This window comes from Cheilinus undulatus, linkage group 15 (genome assembly GCF_018320785.1).
Source record: "Cheilinus undulatus linkage group 15, ASM1832078v1, whole genome shotgun sequence".
Classification (NCBI taxonomy): domain Eukaryota; kingdom Metazoa; phylum Chordata; class Actinopteri; order Labriformes; family Labridae; genus Cheilinus; species Cheilinus undulatus.
In genome coordinates, this window is record NC_054879.1 from 25,583,736 (window position 1) to 25,608,199 (window position 24,464).

Sequence of the window (24,464 nt, forward strand, 5' to 3'; positions counted from 1 at the left end):
AGGATAAAAATAATACAAAACTTGTCCTAAATATTAACAAGGCAGGTAAAGAAATAAACATAGGATCTAACTCTATAATGATCTGTTTCTTATGCCATTTTACAAAATCACAGCACATTGTAAAGGTTACACCTAATTCATGCTCTCCTAATGTGACTCTAAGATGGACATAACAAAAGGAGTTCTAAGTATGTTGGATGGAGGCGGTCAGAAACAAAGTGGGTATAAGTAGCCATAAAAGGATGATACTTTGTCAAATGTCATTCCTGATGGTGCACACATTTCTGGGCATTCAGTGCTTTTATTTCTATCTAAATCATCTTAAAATGATGCACACAGCTGCCAAGCAGTAGAACTTTTCTCCCAACTGCATGATATTGCCTGAGCAAAAAAGCCCATGCAAAAAAAACAGTCAGTTTGCATGCCATTAGAAAAAGTCGAACTATTGTGTTAGTATGACTTTAACTGAGCTTTTAAACCCATGTAAACACATTAGTCCAACTGAAATTGTACTTAACTGAATTTCTCAAAGTTGGACTAACTCACCTCAATAATCTGCTTGGAGATTGATTTACACCTCAATCAGACCCAAACCAGAGTAGGCGTTCTGAGCATAGCTGACAACCTCTGTGCAAATGCAAAGTATTGCAAATGTGGCATTTTGTCTGCCATTGGAAATAAGTCAGTGTGTTGCAGTGTGTTGCAGTGTTGCTCCTGATGAGCACACATCTAACTAATCAAAACCCTTCTCATACCAGTTGTAGAAGAGGTTTGAAGCAGACAGAGGAGCAGCATATTCTCTTTTATGTTTTTCTCCTTTTATATTGATATTTATCTCTGGCCAGTGCTGAGCTTTTTGTCTTTAATCTGATATAACAGCCTGGTAAAAGAGGAAGAGAGAGAACAGAAATGTGCTAAGCTCACAGTTGGAGCTGTTTACAACCAACTGGGACTTTTATTGTTAAATGTATCTTTGGACTAAAGTCTCCTTTGACCTCAGATAAAAGACTAGTTACTGCTCCAGGCCAATCAGCCCTCTGAAATTGTTCTTCTGCCCAGTCCATAAAACAAACATGTGAGCTGCTTGCTAACTTGTTAGCAGGGTCAACTTGAACTAGGTTCAATAGGGGCACCAGTTTAGCTCAGTTAGTAGAGCAGGTGCCCATTTGGTGAGGCTATAGTCCTCAGTGCCCTGGTAGTGGGATCAATCAACAAACCTCAGAGCTTGTATACTGGGGAAAAAAGCAGTAGTCTAGTTTCATATCCTGGTCATGTAAAGTGAGAGCATAATTTCTGTCATCTTTCTAAAGAAAGTAAATAATTCCATTTTATTTAAAAAATATGCCCAGATAGTCAATAAAAGGGAATTCTTTGTTGGCTGCAAAAATACCATTAAATAAAACTGTATAAAGCAATTTGCAGGTCCGTCTTTTCTGATGTTTATATATATATATATATAAAAAACAATACATGACCATATGTCTATTTTTGACCAGAAAACCATGCAGCTGTAGAGCCAAGCTTCAAATTAGACCCATAAAGCACAATGCAGTTTTAAAAGTAGTCATTTTGTCATGGTACAGTCAAATTCCTCCCCATTTCATTGCTCAGCTTGGGTGTTAATCTGCACAGTAGCACGTTAACAGCTAATCAGGAAGTGCGGTGCAGGATGGTGATGCTGTAGCTGCAGAGAAAGAACTCTGGATCCAGATCCGTTGTGACAATTGCCGCGCTGTATGTGTGCATGCATGTGTTCTTCTTTTAGCATGTTGTGCTAAAAAAAGACTCAAAGACTTTACTCCTGCTATTGTTGCCAACATTCAAGTCACATTTTGGTCATCAAAATGATCTGAGGTCAAATATTTGGCACTTCAATTAAATTTAAAGAGGATTCCAGTCCTGTTTTATGTAATTATTTTTTTCAAATGTTAAGCCCAAGAGTGAACAGCACATTATATCTATAAAGTCTGTTTTCTACAAAAACCATCCATCCGTCAATTTTATTTGCTAAGGTATCCAATGATAATAAACACATAAATAAATTGAGGTAGTTTTCTTTTGTTTTCCCCAGATTTCAAGTAATATATCTTGTGAAAGCAACCATATCCTCCAAAGGGGCATGACGTTATCTGGACTAAGCATGCATGCATCATGTTTGAACAAACAAACCCTGCATTAAATCACTGAAAATAAGAATCCCCATTTCACATATGCACAGCCATGTTTGTCTATATTTCTCAAATTTATATTTGGCCTTTCTTTAGAATGATAAATTCTTAATATACAGAAGCAAAAACTACAAACACTAGACTTGGAGGAATTTCAGTTTCATAAATGTTAGGTTCCTATCATTAAATCTTGATTTTGTCAATGAAAACTATGACTAAAAAATGTTAATCTACATCATTTTTTTTACTATGAGGATGATGAGACTAAGATTATCTTAAAATTCAGCCTGTCAAGATTAATCACAATTAACTATGATAATAATAATAATAATAATAATAATAATAAAATTAATAATAATAATAACTTTATTTATATAGCACTTTTAAAAACAAGGGTTTACAAAGCCCCCACTCGAAGATCTCAGGGTGCGGGCTGGCTCATAGGGAGTTTAAAGTTCTGTAACATATACTGGAGCCAGACCCTTTAGTGCTTTTAAAGTAATGAGTAAAATCTTAAAATCAATTCTAAAACTGACTGGAAGCCTGTGTAAATACGCTAAAATAGTGGTGATTTTATGACGTCTGTTAAAAAATTAACGCACTGAATTTTTTTAAATCCAGATAAATCACGACAACCTTTCAGCAAACTTCGGTTAAGTCAAGTCAGCGTCTCCTTGCAGACACAGTGATGTGAAATAAGTCCACCTCTGCTCCCTAATGCCTCATTTCACTTTAAAAACTCACAGACAGCTCAGTGGACAAGCCAGAAGTCATCTGAACCTCATAATATCAAGAATTTATCTTTTTACTGTTCATTTATTTCTCGTTTAGTACATAACAATTTCCTTTCCTGTTGTCTAGTTCATGTTAAAATCTTCAATCTAACTGTAAAAGCAGGTCTGTATCCAAACTGCAAGTCTTTTAGTCCCTTAGTTACAGACAGTACAAAAATACAAAATGGCACAGAAACAGTTTTAAATGCAGAATTGGAATTTCAAAATGCTATAAAAAAGGGTGTGATTTTTCATGATTAACTACAGAAATCCTGAGATAATGATGATTAAAAAATGAATCTTGAAATTAGGGCTGTTAACATTAATGCATTAACACTCGTGATTAAACTTGAAACCATAAAGAGCAAAATAATAATAATAATAATGCAATTTAATCATATGATTCAGTTTGACCACAACTTGGTCCCGTAGTCCTCCAGCGTGGATGTTTACGTGTCTGGGGGTGAGGAGGTGTCAGACGGGTCAGACACAGCGAGCATTGATGAGTGAGGAGACAGACCCAGGTCTGCTTAATGGCAATTGTCTTTTTAAAAAGCTGGCGAATGTTAGTTAAGATAAAACCAAAATTGTGGGTACATGCTGCAATGATGAACTGTCTTTACACTGACGCACATCGAGTCTTAAATACTACCTTCAGGCAAAGCACATCTTTGCTAATGTTAGCAAAGATGCTAACAACAACACGGGATCAAGCCATGGCCATACCACTCTCTTCAGTTTTCTTCTTCAGCTGCTCAGATAAATGCTAGAAAGTGCTCCAAAACTTTGAGCAAGCCTTGTTTGTTAACAATATGAATCCAATGTAGACATCTGTGGTGGATTCGGCAAAATGTAAGTTAATTAGAGAACATTACAAGCTGAAGACAGAAAATATAATGCGTTCAGGTATACTCAGTAAATTAGACAACTGTATTCTATATGTTATGATGTGTTCAAATGTCACATAAAAATGGAAAATGTAGTCTTTGATGGATTTGATGGATAAATAATAGATGTGACAGCTAATCTAAAGAGTTATAAGCTGCTGAAACTAACTCTGGTACCTGGAAGCTTTTGGAAAATGCGTGGGAATACAGATGGAAAAAACTCAGATTACAAACACCCTGTCTGTGCATTTCAAACACAGAGCATAAATGAGCCTTATTAAAAAGGAGCTGCTTAAAAAAAATCTCTCAATTGTTAACCTTAATCAGACTGACACAGTCAGTCACAAGAAAGGGTTAACACTATCACATTAACCAGAGATTATTGTGCATCAGTGAGTCATTTTGTACATGCACTCCTGCATATCTCAGCAGTGTTAAACAGTATATCTGACAGAGTAAGCACTTTGAAGCTGTCCACTAGCTCTTACTCATGGTATCATGGTAAAGTCATCATCCTCAATACATGTTTTTTACTTTATTTGAGTCAGAAAAATATCTAAATGAATAAAATGTAAACATGTAATTAAAGAAGGGATTAATCATGATTAACTCTTGAAAATCAGCATTTAATCACAATCAGAAAGCTGCTTGTTTGGCAGCCCTGCTTATTAGCCTTTCACTGTGATCTGTCTTTTGAAAGCATTGTGACAACAGAGACTAACTTAAAGTAAAGAATTGAACGTTTCCCTCCTGCACAGCAGTCTCTCTGCTCCTATATGTGTGCAGCAGTGACCCTCAGCACGTACACAAACAGCCACACTGCTCAGTGCAGTGCATGCATACAGTATGTGTGTGAGTGTGTTTGTGTGTTAATTATTCTAGCAGAGTGTGAATGGCAGCGAGTAAATATAGAACGTTTCAACTCCTTCACCCCCCGAACGCTGCAGCAAATGAACACGCGATGTACACATACATACCTCCCCCACATCAGCTAACATACACATGGATGCACGCAACTCACATATAGAGGCTGAACATGAACACGCGGCCGCTAATGCAAGGGGGGGAAAGCACGCACCCTTTGCTGCTTTCGTGTCTCTGGAGGTTTCTCAATCACATGGCTGCATATTTGCTTATGAGGGGCGATCCAGAGAGGAGGGGGAGGACGATAGGGGAGTAGGGCTGGGCGATACGGGCGAAAAATCACAACTTCATATCTTTTAGCTGAAAGGCGATGCATGATGTATGTCAGCATTGCTGTACGAAAATAACAAATGGGTGCCATAATACCAGACGTATAATCATTTACATGATTTTGGCAAAAATCTAACTATATTGAAACCTGTTTGTTACAACAGCAACAAAAATAGAAGTCCTTCCCTCCAAACACTTGGCTTTTTTTGTTTCCAATTTTTAACCATCAAAAGTTTCTTGAACATGAGTTATATTGCCTCATATTGAAGTTGTCAACATTTTCCATACTCTAAAACACCAAGTTGTTAAAAAAGTCAAACTTTTTAAATTATTGTGATCAAAAAGTACAGAAACTTCATGATCTTCAGTAATACAGTGGGCAGAGAGAGAATACTGTCTAAATTGCAGAGATTCATGGGCAACATTGAGAACATAATTTGCTCTGGAAAGGAGTGATAGCTCCACCCATCTTTCCAAAAGCATTTATGCAATTTTGAGAGTGTGTATATTCCCCAAATAATTACAAAATTTCAAAACATAAATTGTGCAGTATTCCAAAATAACTTTTTTATTGCTGTGATTTTAAAAAGTTATCAGTATTGTAACATTTGACTAACAAAGTCAATACTTCTAAATCACAAAATATCCTATTGCTATCAATTAATTACAATGCCTATAATTAATTACATTAATTTTCTGATCGACTGACAGGGCTAGTAATTGGTTGCAACCGTTTTCCCAATGTTGCAATCATATTTGGGCAATTTGTGAAGAAGTTGGCCTGCTAGAATTACTGTTAGTGGCTCTTACTGTAAACTATCTTTTAAAATAGAATAGGGCTGGGTGATATGGACCAAAAGTCATATCCTGATATTTTTAGCTGAATGTAGCTCAATATTTGTTCTAAAGAAGAAACAAATGTCTAATCATATTTGATATGACTTTAGAAAAATAAGTGATTATTGCTACCTTAGTTATAACTAATATGGGGGAATTTATTGTTATCAGTTATCAAAAATTGAAGACAAACTCCTTCACAATGTCTAAACTGTGCAAAAATGCTGGCTACACTACTGCTTATTGAGGTTTAGTCAAATCTGTAGTACTCTTGAATACCTTGTGTTTTAAAATGATCAAATCTCCATTATTTAATCATTGATGGCATTAAATCAACAAAGACTTGACCTCAGGAGAAAGCTCTGTCCAAATTGCACATATACATTTGCAACAACTGGAAATGGCAAGAAGCTCTACCAACTTTTAGCAAATGTTGCCAACTTGTTTGTGCAATTTAGACAGTGTGTAGCAATGTTTAAGACAACCTGTTCTCAAAACTGATAATCGCTAGTGATATAAAAATCCTAAATATTAAATTGATCTTAAGGCCTGACCAACAATCAATTCAACACTGCACTAATAAATGACCAGATGAAGGCAGATGAAACATAAACATGGTTCTAATGAAACATAAACTATAATGATATAAAAATACTCTGTCACCGCTGTGTCTTGTTTGAAAATGTACTGATTTATCATAAAAGTCAATCTATTGCCCAGCCCTAGTGTGCAGTGATGGGATTTGGGCGGGGTATGATGGGGAGGGGTCACTACTGATTACCAGGTTTTCCCTTTGGTGGCCTGCATTCCTCGCTGTGCCGTATCGTGATCAGCCGGGCTGGGGGGGGGTTAAGCCCTGTAGGGGAAAGACGGAGGAAAGGACGGGGAGAGAGGAGAGGAGAGGAGGGGAGGGGAGGGTCGTCATGGAGGGATGACCCACTGCTGATCATGCCTTTTTCATTCGTATGCACAGGGATGACCCACAGGAAGGAGGGGGAGGGGATGCTGCGTTTCGAATCATCGTCCTCGCTCAGAGCCAAACAGTGACAGGTAGCCTGACGTGTCACATGACTTTCAAAACAGCCACACAGCTTATGTAACCAATCCCGGAGCAGCAGCAGCAGCAGTACATCATGCTATAGGAACGGGTGCAGCCTGAACATGTTTCCAGCTGTGAGGCAGTGCGTGCCGTGTCACTGCAGCACTAGATGTACACATTAATGTCATTAAAACTGGAACTTTTTCTAAATGAGGGACAAATCATACCTAACTGTGATTTCTTATCATAAACACCATATTAAACTTATATTAACAGACACCTAACAGGTCCAGATAAATAGGCTATATTATTTCAAGATATCAGAGGCAGGAGGAAAAGGCCTGAAATGCTTGTAATGAATGAAACTGGCTGCCAGTGCAAAGTAAAATTTACTGTTAAGGTGACTGAAATTACATAAATTATTTAGTATCATGAAAATGTTCAGAATGTCCACTGAAGTAATTAACTTCATATGTTGGGAGAATTTTCCATGAAATTTCCAACTATTATCATGGAAATTTTGGCAATATGTTGGTACTTTTGGAGACCCTCATTGGTTTTGGAAAAAATTTGCTTTGAAAAATGTTTTCATTTTCATTGGATCTGAGAAATCTGTTTGGAAGTTAGAGGGGATTTGTTTAGAAAAGTTCAGGCATTTTCATGGAAATTTGCAGAAACTTTATTTTTACATTTTTGGGAATGGGAAGGGGGTCCTTTGGAAAGTTCAAGAATTGTCACGGAAACTGGATTTTTTTTTTCTTTTTTTTTTTTTTAGAATTTTTCATGGAATTTTGGGGGGAAATATCTCTTGGGATGTTTGGGTTTTATGACAAAATTTCAATGAAAAATTAGGGGGAGCACTTGAAAAAAATGGTACCTTTATGGGATATTTAAGAAGTATGTTTACACATTTTCTTCAGAAATTTTAGGTTACTATTTTTTTTTAATTAATTAATTAATTTTTTTGCTTCTGGATATAAGGGGATGTGTTTGGAAAATTTTATGGAATTATTTGCATTTTGGGGGGAATTCCATGGGAATTTCAGGTTTTAGGTTTGTTTAGATGTTGGGGATTACTTTCAATCAACCTTCTCTGAAACTTTTGGGAAAGTTGAAAAATTGGGCACTATTTACAGTAAACTTTAAGTATATTTTTGTTGTTGTTGTTTTTGTTTTTTTAGGGCATTTGTGTGGATTTGGAAAGGAAATCATCCAAGAAATTCAGAATTTTTATGAAATTTTTTTACACACATGGCCTTGTGGTCATCATTAAAATGACTCCGCCATCCCTCTCTCAATGTCTGACAGCGTTTCTGAGCGACTGACTGTAAACCTCCAACAACTGACAGACTGGCCGATAAACAGCCCAAACATCTGGTCAAAAACTGATCCAGCACTGGATTTCCATCAGAAACACAACCTTCAAGAGATTTCCAGAAAGCATTTTTTACTCAAAAACAAAACAAAACAAACAAAAAAACAAACAAACAAACAAAAAAAAACAAACAAAAAAAACAGTAAGCTCCAAACCTCAGCCTTGGTGTGAACAGGACCTATCAGGTTCCACTGTAATCTCAAATAAGTGGTAGAAACTTAGAGTACACTCAAAACAACAGCTCAGGTCTCTGGAGGCTAAGTAAAGAGATCTTTTGATGAGAAATTAAAAAGATTATTTTTTTCAGTGATAAAATGTTAATAATATGGAATCTGACTAAAAAATAAAAATACTGAAACACAAAATATTGAGTTTGTTTATTCAGGAAACACCAGTGATGTTGAAACAGGACATAATGTGGAATAATAGTTACAAATCACTGCCTCTTTCTAAGAAATTGCAAATTTAAAATGTTTAAAAATCCTCATCTATTTCCCTCATGTACATAGCTGTACACACACACACAGAAACTGCACTTACCACACACATACACGCTATATAACTACACAGAAGTTGGACTTTTCAATTTCTCGTTATTTTCATTTATGTTTTTTTTTTATGTACTCATTGCATCAAATGTTTTGTATTGTCTTGCATCACTAAGTAGAATTGAAAATGAATAAATAAAAAGATTAATAAACATGTAATAAAAAAACAGAAAATACCTTAATTAGGTAGGTGGACTGGTGAATAAGTAATGCCAGGGAATTTTCTCTTTTATCAGCATGACAATGTTGTTTGTTTTAACTGCAACCAAATTTCCAAATAGTTCCTTCTACAATAAGATTACCAAAAGTGCCTGAGGTTCTATGTTTCTTGCAGTTTCATCTTATTCTAAAAATCCTTTTACTAGGCAGATCCTTTATAGTTTTAATCTTATTTTACCTTTTTTTAACCAGGATAAAACCTCACTGAGATTAAAAATCCCCTTTTCAGGAGTGTCCTGGCCAAGACAGATCCTAATCAATCTCAGTATCTGTTTTAGGTCAGAGCTATGAATTGAACCGGATTGAACACCAGTGAGGTCTGACTTAAAGACATAGAGCCAGAAGACAGTTTCTAAGTGCTTACTCTTTCAAAAACACCATGTTTAACAGTGATATATATATCAAGAAATATGCAGGAGTGCATGTCCAAAAGGACTCCAGTGATCCCTGTTGACTGTGACAGCATTTGCACTTCTCAGGAGTTCAGATGATGTTGCTATCTCTGTGCAAGTAACCAAATTAAGGTGAACAATTAAGATAGCAAATGTTCTCTGTTCTGCTTTTATCTACTTTAATGCTTTTCCACTTTTATTTGGTGCACTTTAAAAGATTAAATAGTACACAAATAATGTAAAATACAGATATCGATGTGTTTTCTGATCTTAATCATATGAACAGTACTTATTAATTTTAAAACAGGTGAAGAGATACAAACTACATTTCTGACCAGAAAACATCAAAGTTTGGATGGTTTTCCTTCTGCATTTTAAAGATACACTACTTTAACAAAGGACAGATGCAAATATTTGTGTTATAGAAAATTACACATGGCTGTGCAGTGGTGAAACGTTGCTTCCTTATCTGTCCCTGGTTGAGTGCAGGGTTTTATCTATTCTTTCTAAATTTCAGACATTTTACACTTTTTATCTAGATCTGCAGGAATTCATTCAGTAATCATAAGTGGAAAAAGACATTTTCCCCTCAACTAATGGAACACAATATGGAAATCTTGTAAAAATAACTTATATTTTTAACCATTAGCAAAGAGAAACTGCAAAATAAACAATTTATGGATGTATGTCCTCTTAGGGCTTCTGTAGAAAAACTGCTACACCAGTATGGTAATAAATATGCAGGAGGGACTCCAGTGATCAATTGAAATGATAAATTCAAATTGTAATTTTATGAAAATATCAGCGGATGATCCACTGATGATTGGTTGTTTGCACAGCCATTAAAAACGTCTCCTTAACACTGAACCGGAGAGAACAAAAGAACAACACAGCAGCAGAGGACGAATTAATCTTTCACAAGTTTCCATATGGTAGAGCATTATATCTTTTAGAAAAGCGCCGACATAAAATGTCTTCCATTAATAGAGAGATGGCAAACATGGACCTGCACAGCGCACACACATTATGCAACTCCCGCTGGATCAGGACATGGATATAAATGAATTATGTAAAACTCCGCTCTGACTCTGGCAGACTGGGCCTCTGTTACACTCATGAAGTTTCTTTCAACTAAAGACCAGTTTTATACATCAAACTGTTACACATTCATTTAAGGAGTTTAATTCAGATTATTTCATGGTGGGTACGCTTTACAAATATGGTTATGTAAGCCTGATATAAAATAAGGACAGATGAACTCTTCAAGGCAAAGCAAAGCAAGCTTATTTATAGCACAGCCTTCATGCCCTCTCACTGTAGTGGTTTACAGAGAAACACAAAGCATCTATAGCATCAAGAGCCTTGACACATGTATGGAAATAAACATCTTAAAGTGCTTTATAAAAAGAGTAAACAGACAAGGAATACAAACAGAGAGTGATGCTGAAACATCAGATTATTAAATACTAAAAAAGAAAAAGAAATGAAAGAATTATTTTACTTTTAGTATCATTGCGATTAATATTTAGCAGTTTTATTGTGAAGGTCCACAATAAACACACACATTAATCACATGCTTTTTAGTTGTCCTCTTAGGCGCACTGTTGTTTGACTACCCTTTTTTTTGCTGTTTTACTGAGATATTTTAACCTTTCTATCTGTAGCAAGTTCTTTTTTTGTCCACGGTTAAGCTAGCGTTGTTATTCTTGATCAAAGTTCATGACTCTTTTTCAAAATAAAAACCTTTTTTTTTTTTTTCCAAGAACTCGAATCCCCTGAGCGAAAGATGCCACCAACCAAAAAGTAAAAGGACAACAAGATCATTTGTTGATAAAACTTCCAAGGTTAACTATTATCCTTAACTGGGTTATTTCCACAGAGAGCGCAACAGAACATGAAAAGTTTGGTATGGACAATATGGCCTTAAAATGTGTGTTCTAGGACACAGATCTAGTTAGTAGAGCAGGCACCAGAGACTACAGTCCTGGATGCAATGGTTCCAGGTTCTAACACAGTTTGGTACATGTCTTCTCCCACAATCTCTCCCAGATTTCCTGTCACTAGTCTGCTGTCCTACCACATAAAGGCAGACATTCTCCCTAAAATCCACTTATACGTGCTTCACTGTGTTCTGAAATGCAGAGTAATTCCAGTTTAAATGTGTTCAAAGATTGGATTATCATCTTTCAGAGATTTAGAGAAAATTCAGTGATAACTGGCCATTTAAATTGAAATTTTGCTACATCTGAAAATAATCTACACTCATGATTTGAGGAAAGGAAAACTAATGTCACGAGTCTATAGCCCCGATAAAATCCAAACTTTTTATCAACAATACCCTTCTGTGTTTCTCAGACTGCTTTAGTGACTTCTAAGTTGGATATAGGGTTGAACGATTTTTGAAAATAATCTAATTGTGATTTTTCCCCCAATATTGCAATTGCAATTTGATCTGCAATTATTCCTTAAGTTTCTTAAATTCCTAAACAAGGAGTGAACAATTCTTTAAAAAAAATCTAATTCTAATGATTTTGACTCGTATTGCAAATTGGAAATGAATTGTTGCATTGAAGGTTTTTTTGTCATTCTTCTATTTAATAAGAAAAAAGTATAAAAATGAAGAAAACGGGAATTTTCGCAGACTATTCTAAAAAATGGCACCTGAATGATTGCATGATATGTCATGCATAACATCTCTGCTGCAAAAAAAGTTCAAAACTGCTATTTTGACTCAATTTCAGGTCAAAGAAATATTGCACCTTCTGCGATTTGAAAACTGCAGCAGGCCACAATGAGTTTTAATCTAATTTTTGATCAATTTCCCAGCTCTACTTGAATATCCACACCAAAATGCACTAGAGCAGTGATTCCCAACCTGTGGGCCGCCAAATCATTTTCAAACAAATTTAATGATTTCTCAAGTTATGGAGAAAGATGGTGTTTCTTTTTGCTACCATCACTGAAAAAAATCAGGAGACCTTTGTATGTTTAATTTGGGTTAAAATGTCATAATATGCATGTCTATTTTGACTGTCCCTGTGCTGTTGTGGAAATCCCTCACGAGCCCACAGAGTTAAACAGAGAACACAGTGAAGCCACAGAGATTATTTCTGCTAATCTCCATCTATATTTACAATAGAGTCAACTGAAAGAGCTGTACTGCACTTTAACTCAAGGCCCGCTGCTGCTGTGAAACCAGGATTAATCATTATTTCATATCCACTTCAGGTTTAAACTGTGAACTATGAACCACAGTGTTTTCTGAAGCTCCCAGCACAATAACCACCATCTGACATGCATCTGCACAGAGTGCCGGTTATGCAACAGAGGGTCACGTGACAGCAGGTTGGATTCCTGCAGCCTGGTTCTCAAACTCAGAAAGCCCAGAAAGGATCGACGGGATTGAGCACAAGAACAGGAAAAGAGTGGTGGAGCCACTTGGCTTCAAGCAGCTGAGACTCAGCCAACAAGGCCAGGAGAGCCTTTATTGGCTTAGCTGTATCATCCAGGATCTTGTTAGGGAAACAATACAACAGCGTAAACAACAAAAGAATTTCCCCACAGGAACAATCCTCCTTTAGAGAACCATCACTGCTTAAGTGCTTAAAGAGGGTTATTAAAAAGTGCCCTGGTTTCCTCTTTGAATACAGTCTCAACTAAACAAGGGCCACTAATTTGGTAAGGTAAGCAACACTTCGATGAAAATAACTATCAACAAAAATAACACTAAATCTACCTTGACTTTTTAAAGCTACACGACTTCCACAACTTCCTCCCGTAGTCCTCCTGCACGGATGTTTACATCCCTGGAGTGAAAGGTTAAAGGGGGGTCAAACACAGCTAGCAGTGATGATTGAGGAGACAGACCCAGGTCTGCTTCACTGTAAATTTTGATTTAAAAAGCTGCCTAATGGAAGTCTGGATGAAACAAAAGTTGTGTGTACCTACTGCAGTGATGAACTGTCTTTATGCTGAAGCACAAGTCTGAAGCACCACCTATGGGCAAAGTGGATCTCTGCTATTGCTAGCAAAGACACTAGCAACAACACGGGACCAAGCCATAAGGCCAAGCTACACCGGCGCAGTCCAGCAGACCTGGATTTGTCCCCAAAACGACAACATCTAAGCTGATTAATGCAATCCCAAATGGGTCGCCAGAGACTGCAGACCATCGACATCGTTGACGACAAGAGGCTTCAAGACATCATCTGGGCCGCTTCAGATGACCCATACATAGAACACCTATGAGAACGACTGTCACAACAATCCGTGAGCTGTATGACAGCTAAAAAGACAACTGAAGTGGAGCAGCTGGCCCGGGCTACATTTATTACACTGACGAGAGACCACTGGACTTCAGTCAGCAACTTCAGCTACCTCGGGGTAACACACCTGATCATTCACTTTACAGCATAGCCTACAGTATTTAGTACCTGATGTGTTTGTCTTCTGGGCTTGTTTGCATATTATAAATATTGCTCAGTGAATTAAAAGACTCTGATTTACAAACCACAGATAAGTTCAAAAACTCTAGTTTGTTTAATATTTCTTCATTTAAACACCATACATATACTAATTTATCTCAAACAAAAATACATTTGAATGGTAGTATTTTAAATTTTAATTTATATATAATAATAATATTAATAATACATTTTTTGGTAAAAAGCTCTTTCAAAGGGTTGCACATAAAGTTAATATAATGAAAATAAACACTTGATAATAAGAACGTTTAAAAATCTTAAAATTACTAAAACTAAATAAATGCTGTGATTAAAATCATGATTAATCACAGCATAGTGATGTGATTAACTTGATTAATTTTTTAATCAATTGACAGCACTAAAAATAACTCAACCACTACTCCTTAAATGTCTCATTTGAGTTTAAAAACCTCACACACACCTCAGTACACAAATCAGAAGACATCTACAAATTGTGTTATTAAGCATTTACCTTTTTCCTTCCAATCCATAACAAGTTCCTTTAATCTTCAATCTACTAAATGAAAGCAGGTCTGTGTCAACAGGAAGTCAGTTAGCCTTATTAAGACTAGGACAATCCAGAATGACACAAACACAGTTTTTAATGCATAATAGTAGAAATGTAAAATGTGATAGAAAGGATGAGATTAATCATGATTAACTCCATGAATTCCGAGATTATTAGGATTAGCATTTCTGTCTTTTAATAGTTCTGGATTTTCCATACATTTTTGGATTATTGCAGGTGTGAATAAGCTCTGTGGTTAATGAAAAAAAAAGTTGACGGAGTGAAACATGCTGCTAATCTAAATAATATTCAGAAATAAACACTACTTTCAATTTCTGAAGTGCAAGTGCTTAAAAAATGAAAATATATGCAATTATGGAAGTTATTTAGAAATGTATCTTAAATCAGAATTAAGAGATGAAAAACAGAATTATGATTTAAAAGGTCAAATTTATGAGAAAAGTCATAATTATAAGATACATCTGAGATTAAAAGTTATATTACTGATTTACTGAATACTATTACTAATACTATAGACTATTACATAATTTTGACTCTATCTCATAATTTCTACATTTCAAGTCAGGGTTTTGTATTTTTAACCTCATCGTTTACTTTTAAATCACAATTTCTTCACTTTGACTCAAGATGTTTACTTTAATGTCAACATTTTTCAATTTTAACAAACAGCTTAAATTTTCATCTCACGGTTTTGACTTTCTTATCAGTTTTCCATTTTAATTTATAATTTTCTCTTTCAATCTCATAATTTCTCCACTTTAACTGATAATCTTGCCTTTTATTCTTATATTTTCTACATTTAACTAATAAATTTGCCCGGCAGTCTCGTAATTTCTCAATTTTGACAAAAATTTTGAATTTATGAATTATTTTGACTTTCCTTCCAACCATTTACATAACAATATCAAATTTTTATCTCACTGTCTGAACTTTTTATCTAAAAATATCTTACAATCTCATAACTTAGACTCTAACATTTACAAATCTGACTTTTTAATCTCATAATTTCTATATACTAATTCATTCATCTAACTTTTTAATCCCACAATTAGGACTTTTTATCTTAAAGCTGTGACATTCTTATCGCTGACCTAGACCTACTATCTCATAAATTTGACTTCATTTCATAATTTCTAAATTTGAACTTTTAATCTAGAATTTCATCTTAGATTTCTTCATTTAAACCCAAATTTTAAACTGGTATCACATAAATTTGACTTTCTAAATATAATGTCTCCACTGTATCTCATAATTTGGACTTTATATCAGAGTTTTTAATTTAAACTTAATTTAAACTAATTATGCCTATTTCACAATTTGGAATTTCTACCTCAGTATTTGGACTTCTTATCTCATAATATCGTTTACAATCTCATAATCTATACTTGTTAATATACAATTTGTAATTTTTATCTTATAATTCTGACATTTTAATTCATCATGTTGACTTGGTATCTCAACACAGACTTTCTTATATCAATTATAACTTATTATCTCCTCATTTAAACTTTTTATTTCATAATTATGACTTACGTTCTTGTCATTTTTACTGTTTTTTATGTAATTGGCTATCTTTTTTTGTCTTTAAGTTGCAGAAATTGGCTTCCAAAGTAGCAGCATTTCAGTTTGACACACAAACTGAAAAGCTGAGCCTGCACTGGTTTAATGTGGAGAAAGTCGACTAATACTAAGAGGCGTATCAGTGATTCTCCACGCCAAATTAGCTGTGACAACACTAGCACTGCTGGAATCACCGCATGTGGCCTTCCAGGGTTACAAAGGTCACAAAACCACCATGAATGACATTTAAATCCTGCAGAAAATGTTTGCATTATGGCATTAAGTGCGACCAAATGTGACAGAAGAGGAAAAAAAACACAGGAACACTCTGATGTCTTCATTATCTCTGCACAGCGAGCTACAGCATCCACATGGACCCAGATTGAGACGCGTCTCCGTGTTTAACTCATCTACCACCACAGTCGTGTTGTCACGCATGGAGCACAAATGATCCAAACGACAGACAACAGCTGTGAAGATGGCTCTTATGGCTGAGAGCTTCCTCGCACCCAGAGTGGGGGTGATCCCCCCGTTCTATCGGTTTTAGGATAAGTTACCACCCCTCTCCTCAGACTGGCTGAGAGGGACGAGCCCATTATGGCGTCCTGACAATAACAAAGATGGCAGCTGGGCTGGATAATTCTGTCAGGAAGATTAACCGGAGCTCTGCTGCAGCTTTGTTCAACTCTTGTGACATATTCAATTACATGCATGGCGACGAATGGGATTGTTTAGGTACCACAAAGTTCTCTAAAATTTCTTACTACAGCAACACGAAGATCTCTACAGTGAAACGCAATTTAATGAATTTAAATATTTCATGTAAGGAGGCCTCTCTTCACAGTTCTTCCACACGTCTACTTCCCAGCATTCCCTGAGTGTACCGAGGTCATCGCTTAAACAGACCACCCACTTTTGAGATTCCTCTGATGGGCTGGATATTTTGCAACATTTACAAATAACAATTTACAGCTGACCACAGAATCAGCCCAGGGCAATGGGCCCTCGGGGTCCTTTAGAGCTGCTTCTATAACGTACAAGCCCTGAGCTTGTTAATTACTTAGAGACTGTCCAGGAAGTAGGCTAATGCAGTTAGACAAGAGGGTTTCTCTATGGGCTACACTTTGACCTATGGTACTGAAATCCTCGATTAATAATTCACTCTGACAGCAGTGGCCAGTAATTACATCCATATGTAACTGAAGGAGAATGATAAACATGACTTCTATTGATAGCTCTGAAAAAAACAGAGGCCAAAGGGAGGGGGTAGAAGGGTCGATCTGTGAGAAACGCTGAGCTCTCACTTTAACTTCCTCAGTTACTTTGTTACTTTGTCAGTTTGTTACTTTGTTACCATGCTAATTTGGTGTACATTGACATGCTGTCAGTCAGTTTTATATTATGTATTAAATTTTCCAGTTCTTTGTAGGTTAACTAACATTTAGCAACACATTTGTGCCTTTGTTAACAAGCGGATAGTAATTCAGTCATTATTTAATGACCACACCAGCTTGTTCTGACCTGACATGCCAGATGGATGTGTTTCACACATCCATCTGGAAAACCTCCCATAGACAGTGTTTAGGAAAAGGCAGAGCCTTTGGAAAAAAAAAAAAAAAAATCCGTACGGTGATTGGATGAACGCTCTGTCTGTCACATCTTTACGGGCCAATCAGAGCAACAGAACACGTGACGCCGTAGGTGTGCGCAGCAACCGGGGTGTAAACTCCATAGAGAGCTGCATAACGTGAACCATGGCAACTGTAGACATGTCAGTGCATGACTTTTGTCATTTTTGAAAAGAAAAGAACTCAATGCTGTTCTTTGAAGTTCTGATAAAACTGACGCTTTAGCAGCAACCACGCTGATTGGTCCAGTCACTTTCTGACAGGGCCCAATCTGCTGAGATTGGACCGTTTCCGTGTATCTCACTGGCGACTCCATCTGCTTTGCAAGGTTAAGCTTGTTCCTCATTTGTTCTCTGATTAATATGGCAATTCAGTGTGGTTTAACAAGCTTTATCTTCTCAATTGTTACTTAGTTGCACCAATAGTTGCTCTTTCCTAACCTAGTAACTATGCAAATTTAGTGTATGTTTACCAGCAGTAAGTTGCTGATTTGTTACCTTGTAAATCTGGCAATTTGGTTCAAGATAACAGGCAGTTACCTACTAATTCCTGCCTTCATTACCTATTAGTTAGAAACACAGTCATGAACTAGTACTTTTGCAACTTTGGTGTGGGTGAATTATAGCTCTTAGTTGCCCATAAATGCCAGTGAGGTGTAGGTTAACTAGTAGTTAGATGATTTGTTACCTAGTGACTTTGCCAAACTGGTTCAGATTGCTCAATGTTTGCTTAGTAACCCTACCAATTAGGTTAACATGCTGTTAGTCATGCATTTGTTACCTAGTAACTTCGCCAAAATTGTGTTCGTTATCAGGAAACTAGTAACTGATTTGTTACCTAGTAACCATAGCCTACTAATTTGGTGTGGGTCAACTAACTAAAATGTGGCTTAAATATTCAAAAACTTGACAAAGTATTTGTCCACTTCCTGTTTTGTTTTGACAACCTGAATGAACCTCATAAGGGTTAATTGATTGGTTCTCATCTGTTTTGCTAAAAGAATAAAGAAAGAAAAAAGCTAGCAAACAAGAGAGAGTGACTGCTAATTCCAACAAAGACAATGCTAATATTTGCATCATGAGGTGAAGACAGTGAGAAGAATGAAGAAGCTGCGTTGGTATTTAAAGTTACTGGTTCTCTTGAGCCGTGTGCCTCAGGCTAATGCTAGCTTGCAGAGAGATGCTAGTTAGCTAGCAATCGTGTTTGATGCAGTTCCCCAATAAAACAAGATGACTTAAACACAAGTTTGAATTTATTCTATTTTCTAATGAGCATTTTTTTCCTTTTCTCTCTAAGCATTACTTGTCAATGTTTGTTTGGTTTGAAGTAATGAAGCAAAAAAATCTTTGGCACTGAATAACAACACTGGTGGAAAATCCAGAGGAGCCAGTGCTTCTCTGAAATAATTCAAAAGGAAATAAATCAGAAAAAGAAAGCACTTCAGGCTCCAGTCAGTTTGAATTCCTTTCTTCAGGGCATCACAGACTTTTGCATACACACTACATACAAACCAGGCAGCCCCAGCACACATACAGTAAAAATAGGAAATGCATTTGCCACATCCGCCTAAAAATGCACTCACACTGTATCACCAGAGCTGTATCCTGTCCGTCTCACCCCAAACAGCCATTTCAAAAAGCTGCTGCCTTAAACAAACATTGCTCTGCCTCCATTTCATAAATTCTTTAAACTCCAGGGTTTCTCTCAATTATTCATGCTTCAAGAGCATCTGACGGCCGCATTGCAGCATTCTCTTTGAAAGATCCCTGCCTAAAATAACAATGTCTTCACCCTGTATAGTAGAGAGGACCGTACACATCACATCCATTGGCGTGCAACTGTTTTCCGATGCTTTGGTGTATGGTTTTAATGGACAGCGAGCACAGGAGAAGTGACGTCACATACACATACATAGACATGGCTCTCAATGAAATATTGAGGGCCTTTTCCCCTGGATGAAATCATCTGAACAAGGCGGTGGCTGGGTGCTCTTCTCTTTCTTACTGTGGTGGTCTGCACATCTCTAGCTGATGAGATGAGCCGTGAGATGTTGGGAAACACATCCAGTATAAATACAGAGCCAGCGACTCAGATGTTGTGACATTCTGCTAATGGTTGGAGGGACTGAAGCAGTAACCAGGGGCATTTAGAAACAGCCACCCACTCTAAACTGTTCGCTCATGTTTAAATATAGGTCAACTCACTTCTCCTCACTGTGAACACAGAACTCTCCAAAGATGATCAAGAGCTGCTGGGATTTTGTGTAAATATTGACTACAAGATAAAAACGGGAAGCATTTATGTGCAAAAATAAACACAGAGAAGACTGATCCATGGGTGTTAACTTAGAAATAACATGATCAGCCAGGTATCTTATTAGGGTTCCTTCATATATGCTAGTCAAAAATCTGTTCAAGAATCATGAGTTTTATTGGCAGAAAAGCTCTTCAGGTAGCTGGAAGACTAGTAAGGTAATGGCTCGCTGTTCCACTTTCCTCTACCAGCACCACAGATATTTACAAGATGCTGCTGCTGTACAAATATATCTATGTGGGCGATATTTGTAAAGGTAAGTAACGGCTCAAGATAATTCTATGATGGTTGAAGGTCGATCCCTAATTAAAACTCATAGAGTCAACACACAAAAAAGCGTAACATTGGTGTCAAAGACCAATATTAATTTTAATTGTGTTATTGATAAAACCCTTAGAGAATAGGGCTATACATTTTTCTAATGGAAAGCCTCTGTAGTGTAAGTGTTTTAGTATGATTTTATTTCAGGATGCAGATCAAATTTGCCCAGTGACATGGGGATCACCTGTGTACAATGATATTGTCTTCAGTGCATTGTAGTGTAAAGACACCTGTGTCCAGTCACTGGTTAATCAGTATTCATGGCCATCATTACACAATGAAGACAAAAGAACACTCCAAGCAACTCAGAGAAAATGTTATTGAAAAGCACGCCCAACATGTCCAAGGCACCGAACATCCCCTAAAGCTCAGTTAAATCCATCATCAAGAAATAGAAGGAATATGGCGCATGTGTAAATCTGCCTACATCAGGCCGTCCTCACAAACTGAGTGAGCGTGCAAAGGAGACTGGTGAGAGAGGACACCAAGACACCTATGACTACTCTGGAGGAGTTACAAGCTTCAGCAGCTGAGATGGGAGAGACTCGGCATAAACCAACTGCTGGTTGGGTTGTTCATAGGTGAGTGGCAAAGAGAAAGCCACCGTTGAAGAAACCTCGGACTAGAGTTCACAAAAAGGCATGTGGGAAACTCCATTAGGGCCCTATGAAATCTGTTTTATTTTTTTCCAAATTCTGGTTTTTCTGTTTTAATTTTTTGGAATCCCGTTTTTTAACCTTCCCACTGATTTCACTATAAAAGAGTGTCCTGTTTATGTAAATGAATAAAATGTTCACTAATTAAATAGAAAAAACTTTGAATTTATTGAAAAAGGGTCACAGTTGGCCCTGGAGCTGTTGTTTGGATAACCCTGATATAAAATAACAGTGTAACAGTCAGAAATTTCCAACAATTTAAGACACATACACGTGTATAATCACATCCTAACTGATCTTTATAATGTAAATGAAGAAATCCTTCTCTTCTCTCAAACAGAGAGTGATAGTAACTTAATAAGAAAGTAACATTAAAGTTAAATGGTTAAAAGTAAACCTGTTACCACAATTTTCTTTACTCTCACAGTCTGTAACAGTCCATGCAGTTCGATGCGTTTGCTATGTTAATGCAGACACGTGTTGGCTCGTTAAGCAACCAACGGGAACTACAGTATCTACCAGACGAATTATTAAGCTAACCGTTACTCGAATGTAACATCATTTCGTAAAATCTCAAGTCCGTCCAACTTGATTTTGAAGCCTCCAAGGGGTAAGTAGGTCTTCAAGTTGTGACTTAGTCACAGAAATAGTAGATTCTGTTTTTATTGGCCAATTCCACAATTCCATCCGTTAACGCAGAAATCATAGGGCCCTACTCCATGGTCAAGTGGAAAAAAGTGATTTGGTCTGATGAGACCAAGATGGAGTCAGACAAGACACCAAACACTGCACATCACTACAAACACAACATCCCCAATGTGAAGCATGGTGGTGGCAGCATCATGCTGTGGGGATGCTTCTCAGCAGCCAGCCCTGGAAGCCTTGTAAAAGTAGTGGGGAAAATGAATGCATCTCAATATAAGAAAATCCTGGACAATGATCTTATTCAGACTACAAGAGAACTATGGTTTAGGAGATGTATTTTCCAGCAAGACAAAGAACTGAAGCATATACAGTGGATTGGATTTATGAATTTTGGGAAATGTCCAAATGCCAAATTCAGAGAGAGAGCTTCTCTTTGATCCCAGTGTGTTCACATAAGTGACTGGTAACTGATATCTGGCATAATTTATCAAATGGTTTGCCCATAAAAACCCATCCTGCTGTGTACAGAAACACAAGGTACTATGGCATCTCAGCTTATTCCATTGCAGAACTCCCCTATATGTGCTGTAAAATGTTGGTGACGACAAATGTGAGAGGGAAAAAACAACAAAAATGTAAAAAGCCAAAATCACAAAACTCCCATTCTCAATAAAAGGCAAAAGGGCAAAACTAAACCACCACTCCCATGCACTAAAGAACATACACTCTAAGGGAGACAGTGAAAACTAATCAATCTTAAAAAGAAACACAAATGCCATCAGACTGGGGTGATCAGAAAAAAGCCAAAAGGCTTGGGTGAGATAATGAGTGCTGCTTGCCACACCTGTGAAATACACAATTAAGCAAATTTGTGTATGACTTACTGCATGCAGTCTGCATCAAAAAACTCAGACAACTACTGTTCCTTTTTCCTCCACTCTTTATGGCTTCAAAAGATGGGAAAAATGGTTCCACTTCTAGCAGAGCTAGGCTAGAATTTCTCCCTTGCCTTCAACCTTTGTGCTAACTAAGAACAATATATGGCAGACATGACTGACTTATTTGTGTAACTATGAAAAACCAAACAAACCTAGTCTAAATGGTTCAGACATGGTAACAGAGGTTTGAACCTACCAGAGAAGAAGTTCTTGGCTCTCAGGTAGCTCACACTTAGGCGGAGGATGGAGAGTTTGTCCAGACTTGCGGTGACCTCCTCGGGGAATGGCAGCAGGCTGGCCAACCGCTCCAGCTCCCCATTCAGACGGTCTCTGTGCCGTTTGGACGGGTTGGATTTGGCCCCCTCGGCTGGAGGCTGCTTCACCCTGAAAAAGAAATAAAAAAGATGCCAAAACTCAATATTAAGAGATGAATAAGGTGAGTCATGAAGGGAGTTTTTTGTCACTCTTCTTTACTTATTAAGTGGAGGTCAATGATGACTACTCCAAGTTCTTGTCTGTATTTAACATTCCTAACATTAATGTACTTTTAACATTTGTTTTGATATTGTGTAAATGTCTTTAAATCAGCTCCAGTGACGACATGTTGACATATCCAAGTGCTAAAAAGAAACTGCCCGTCTTTGTTTTTGTACAGCAGCATTACAACACGTTTTACATAAACTCCTTTAACTCAGCCCTGCCATTCCCAGGATACAGAATCTGTCAAACTAAATCTGGGGCAAATTTAAGACTGCTATGCACAAAAAGTAAATTAAATATGTGCTGTCAGGGTGGAATAAGGACATTCTTGTTATTTTAGGCCAGCTGAAGAGGCTCGTGTCACTGCTAGTTGATATGATAAAAACAAAACATGCTGTGAAACCATAAATTATGCAATTGTAGAGATAACAACAGGATCAACACTGAAACAATAAAGGTAATAAAGCCAAATTAATTCACACTATATATAGGACAGTGGATAGAGTCGAAAACGGGAAAGAGAGCTGGGAGAGACATGCGGCAAAGGGCCACAGGCCAGATTCGAATTTGAACCTGGGCCACCTGCGCACACGGGTCGCACCTTAACCACTAAGCCATCTTCGCGCACAATCCTAAAATAATTTTAATAAAGTTGTCGTTGTTTGTCTTCTGATTCTATGACATTTTTCAAAGAGCAGTTCAACACACTATCACTGGCAATTTTTTAATCACACAGTGGATCAAATAAAGTCATCATTTTCAGACTTCTATATACATCAAATTCCATTAGCTCTGCAATAATCTTCTACATGAACTTGACAATACAGTATACCCTTCTTGCAGAAACTCTTATTCTTTTCTCAACAAATATCTAAATAAAATGTCTTAGATGGTTTAAAGAACTCTCTAAAAGTCACACACTAATAATACATATTTGACCCCATGGGCAGGTAAAGGAAGGGATTTCCCAGGGCCTCATGCTACAAGAGGCCTCAGGTGAGCATCAAATGAGCTAGAATGTACATTAAAAATTACTTTCAGTTAAAAAGACATGCATTTTGAATGTAAATAAGTGGCCTAAAGTGAATAAAACAACATCAAGTAGATGTTAAATATCCAACTAAGTCTCTTGGAAGGACCCCTGGTGAAAACAGACCCTAAAAGCGGCCCACGTGTCCTCATAGCAAGCAAGTTACCGGTAGATCTTCTCAAACATAGAGAAATTATGTGTGGATTATTGTGTTGTAAAATAAAACTGAATGAATATATGTTTATTTGTGGCAGCAAAATGGATATTGCTCCAATTGTACACATATATCTTTTAAATTGTGTGATTTAAATCTAGCCAAGAGACGCTGAAATATTACAATGTGATAAGTTTGAGTAATGATGCATTTAAAGAGGTGATGAGCAGGCACTGTTGGATAACTGAGTCTATATGTCAAACTTGGATATATCCTATGATTCTCTGGTTTTGT

The 24,464-nt window shown here is 36.9% G+C and overlaps 1 protein-coding gene across 1 annotated transcript in view; it reads right to left on the reverse strand.

Moving 5' to 3' along the window:
• LOC121522611 (aryl hydrocarbon receptor-like) overlaps positions 1–24,464 on the reverse strand; it is a 77,933-nt gene that overhangs the window by 45,753 nt on the left and 7,716 nt on the right. The window contains exon 2 of the mRNA XM_041807155.1: positions 22,703–22,890. Within this exon, the coding sequence (XP_041663089.1) occupies positions 22,703–22,890 (188 nt within the window). The remainder of the gene's footprint in view (positions 1–22,702; positions 22,891–24,464) is intronic.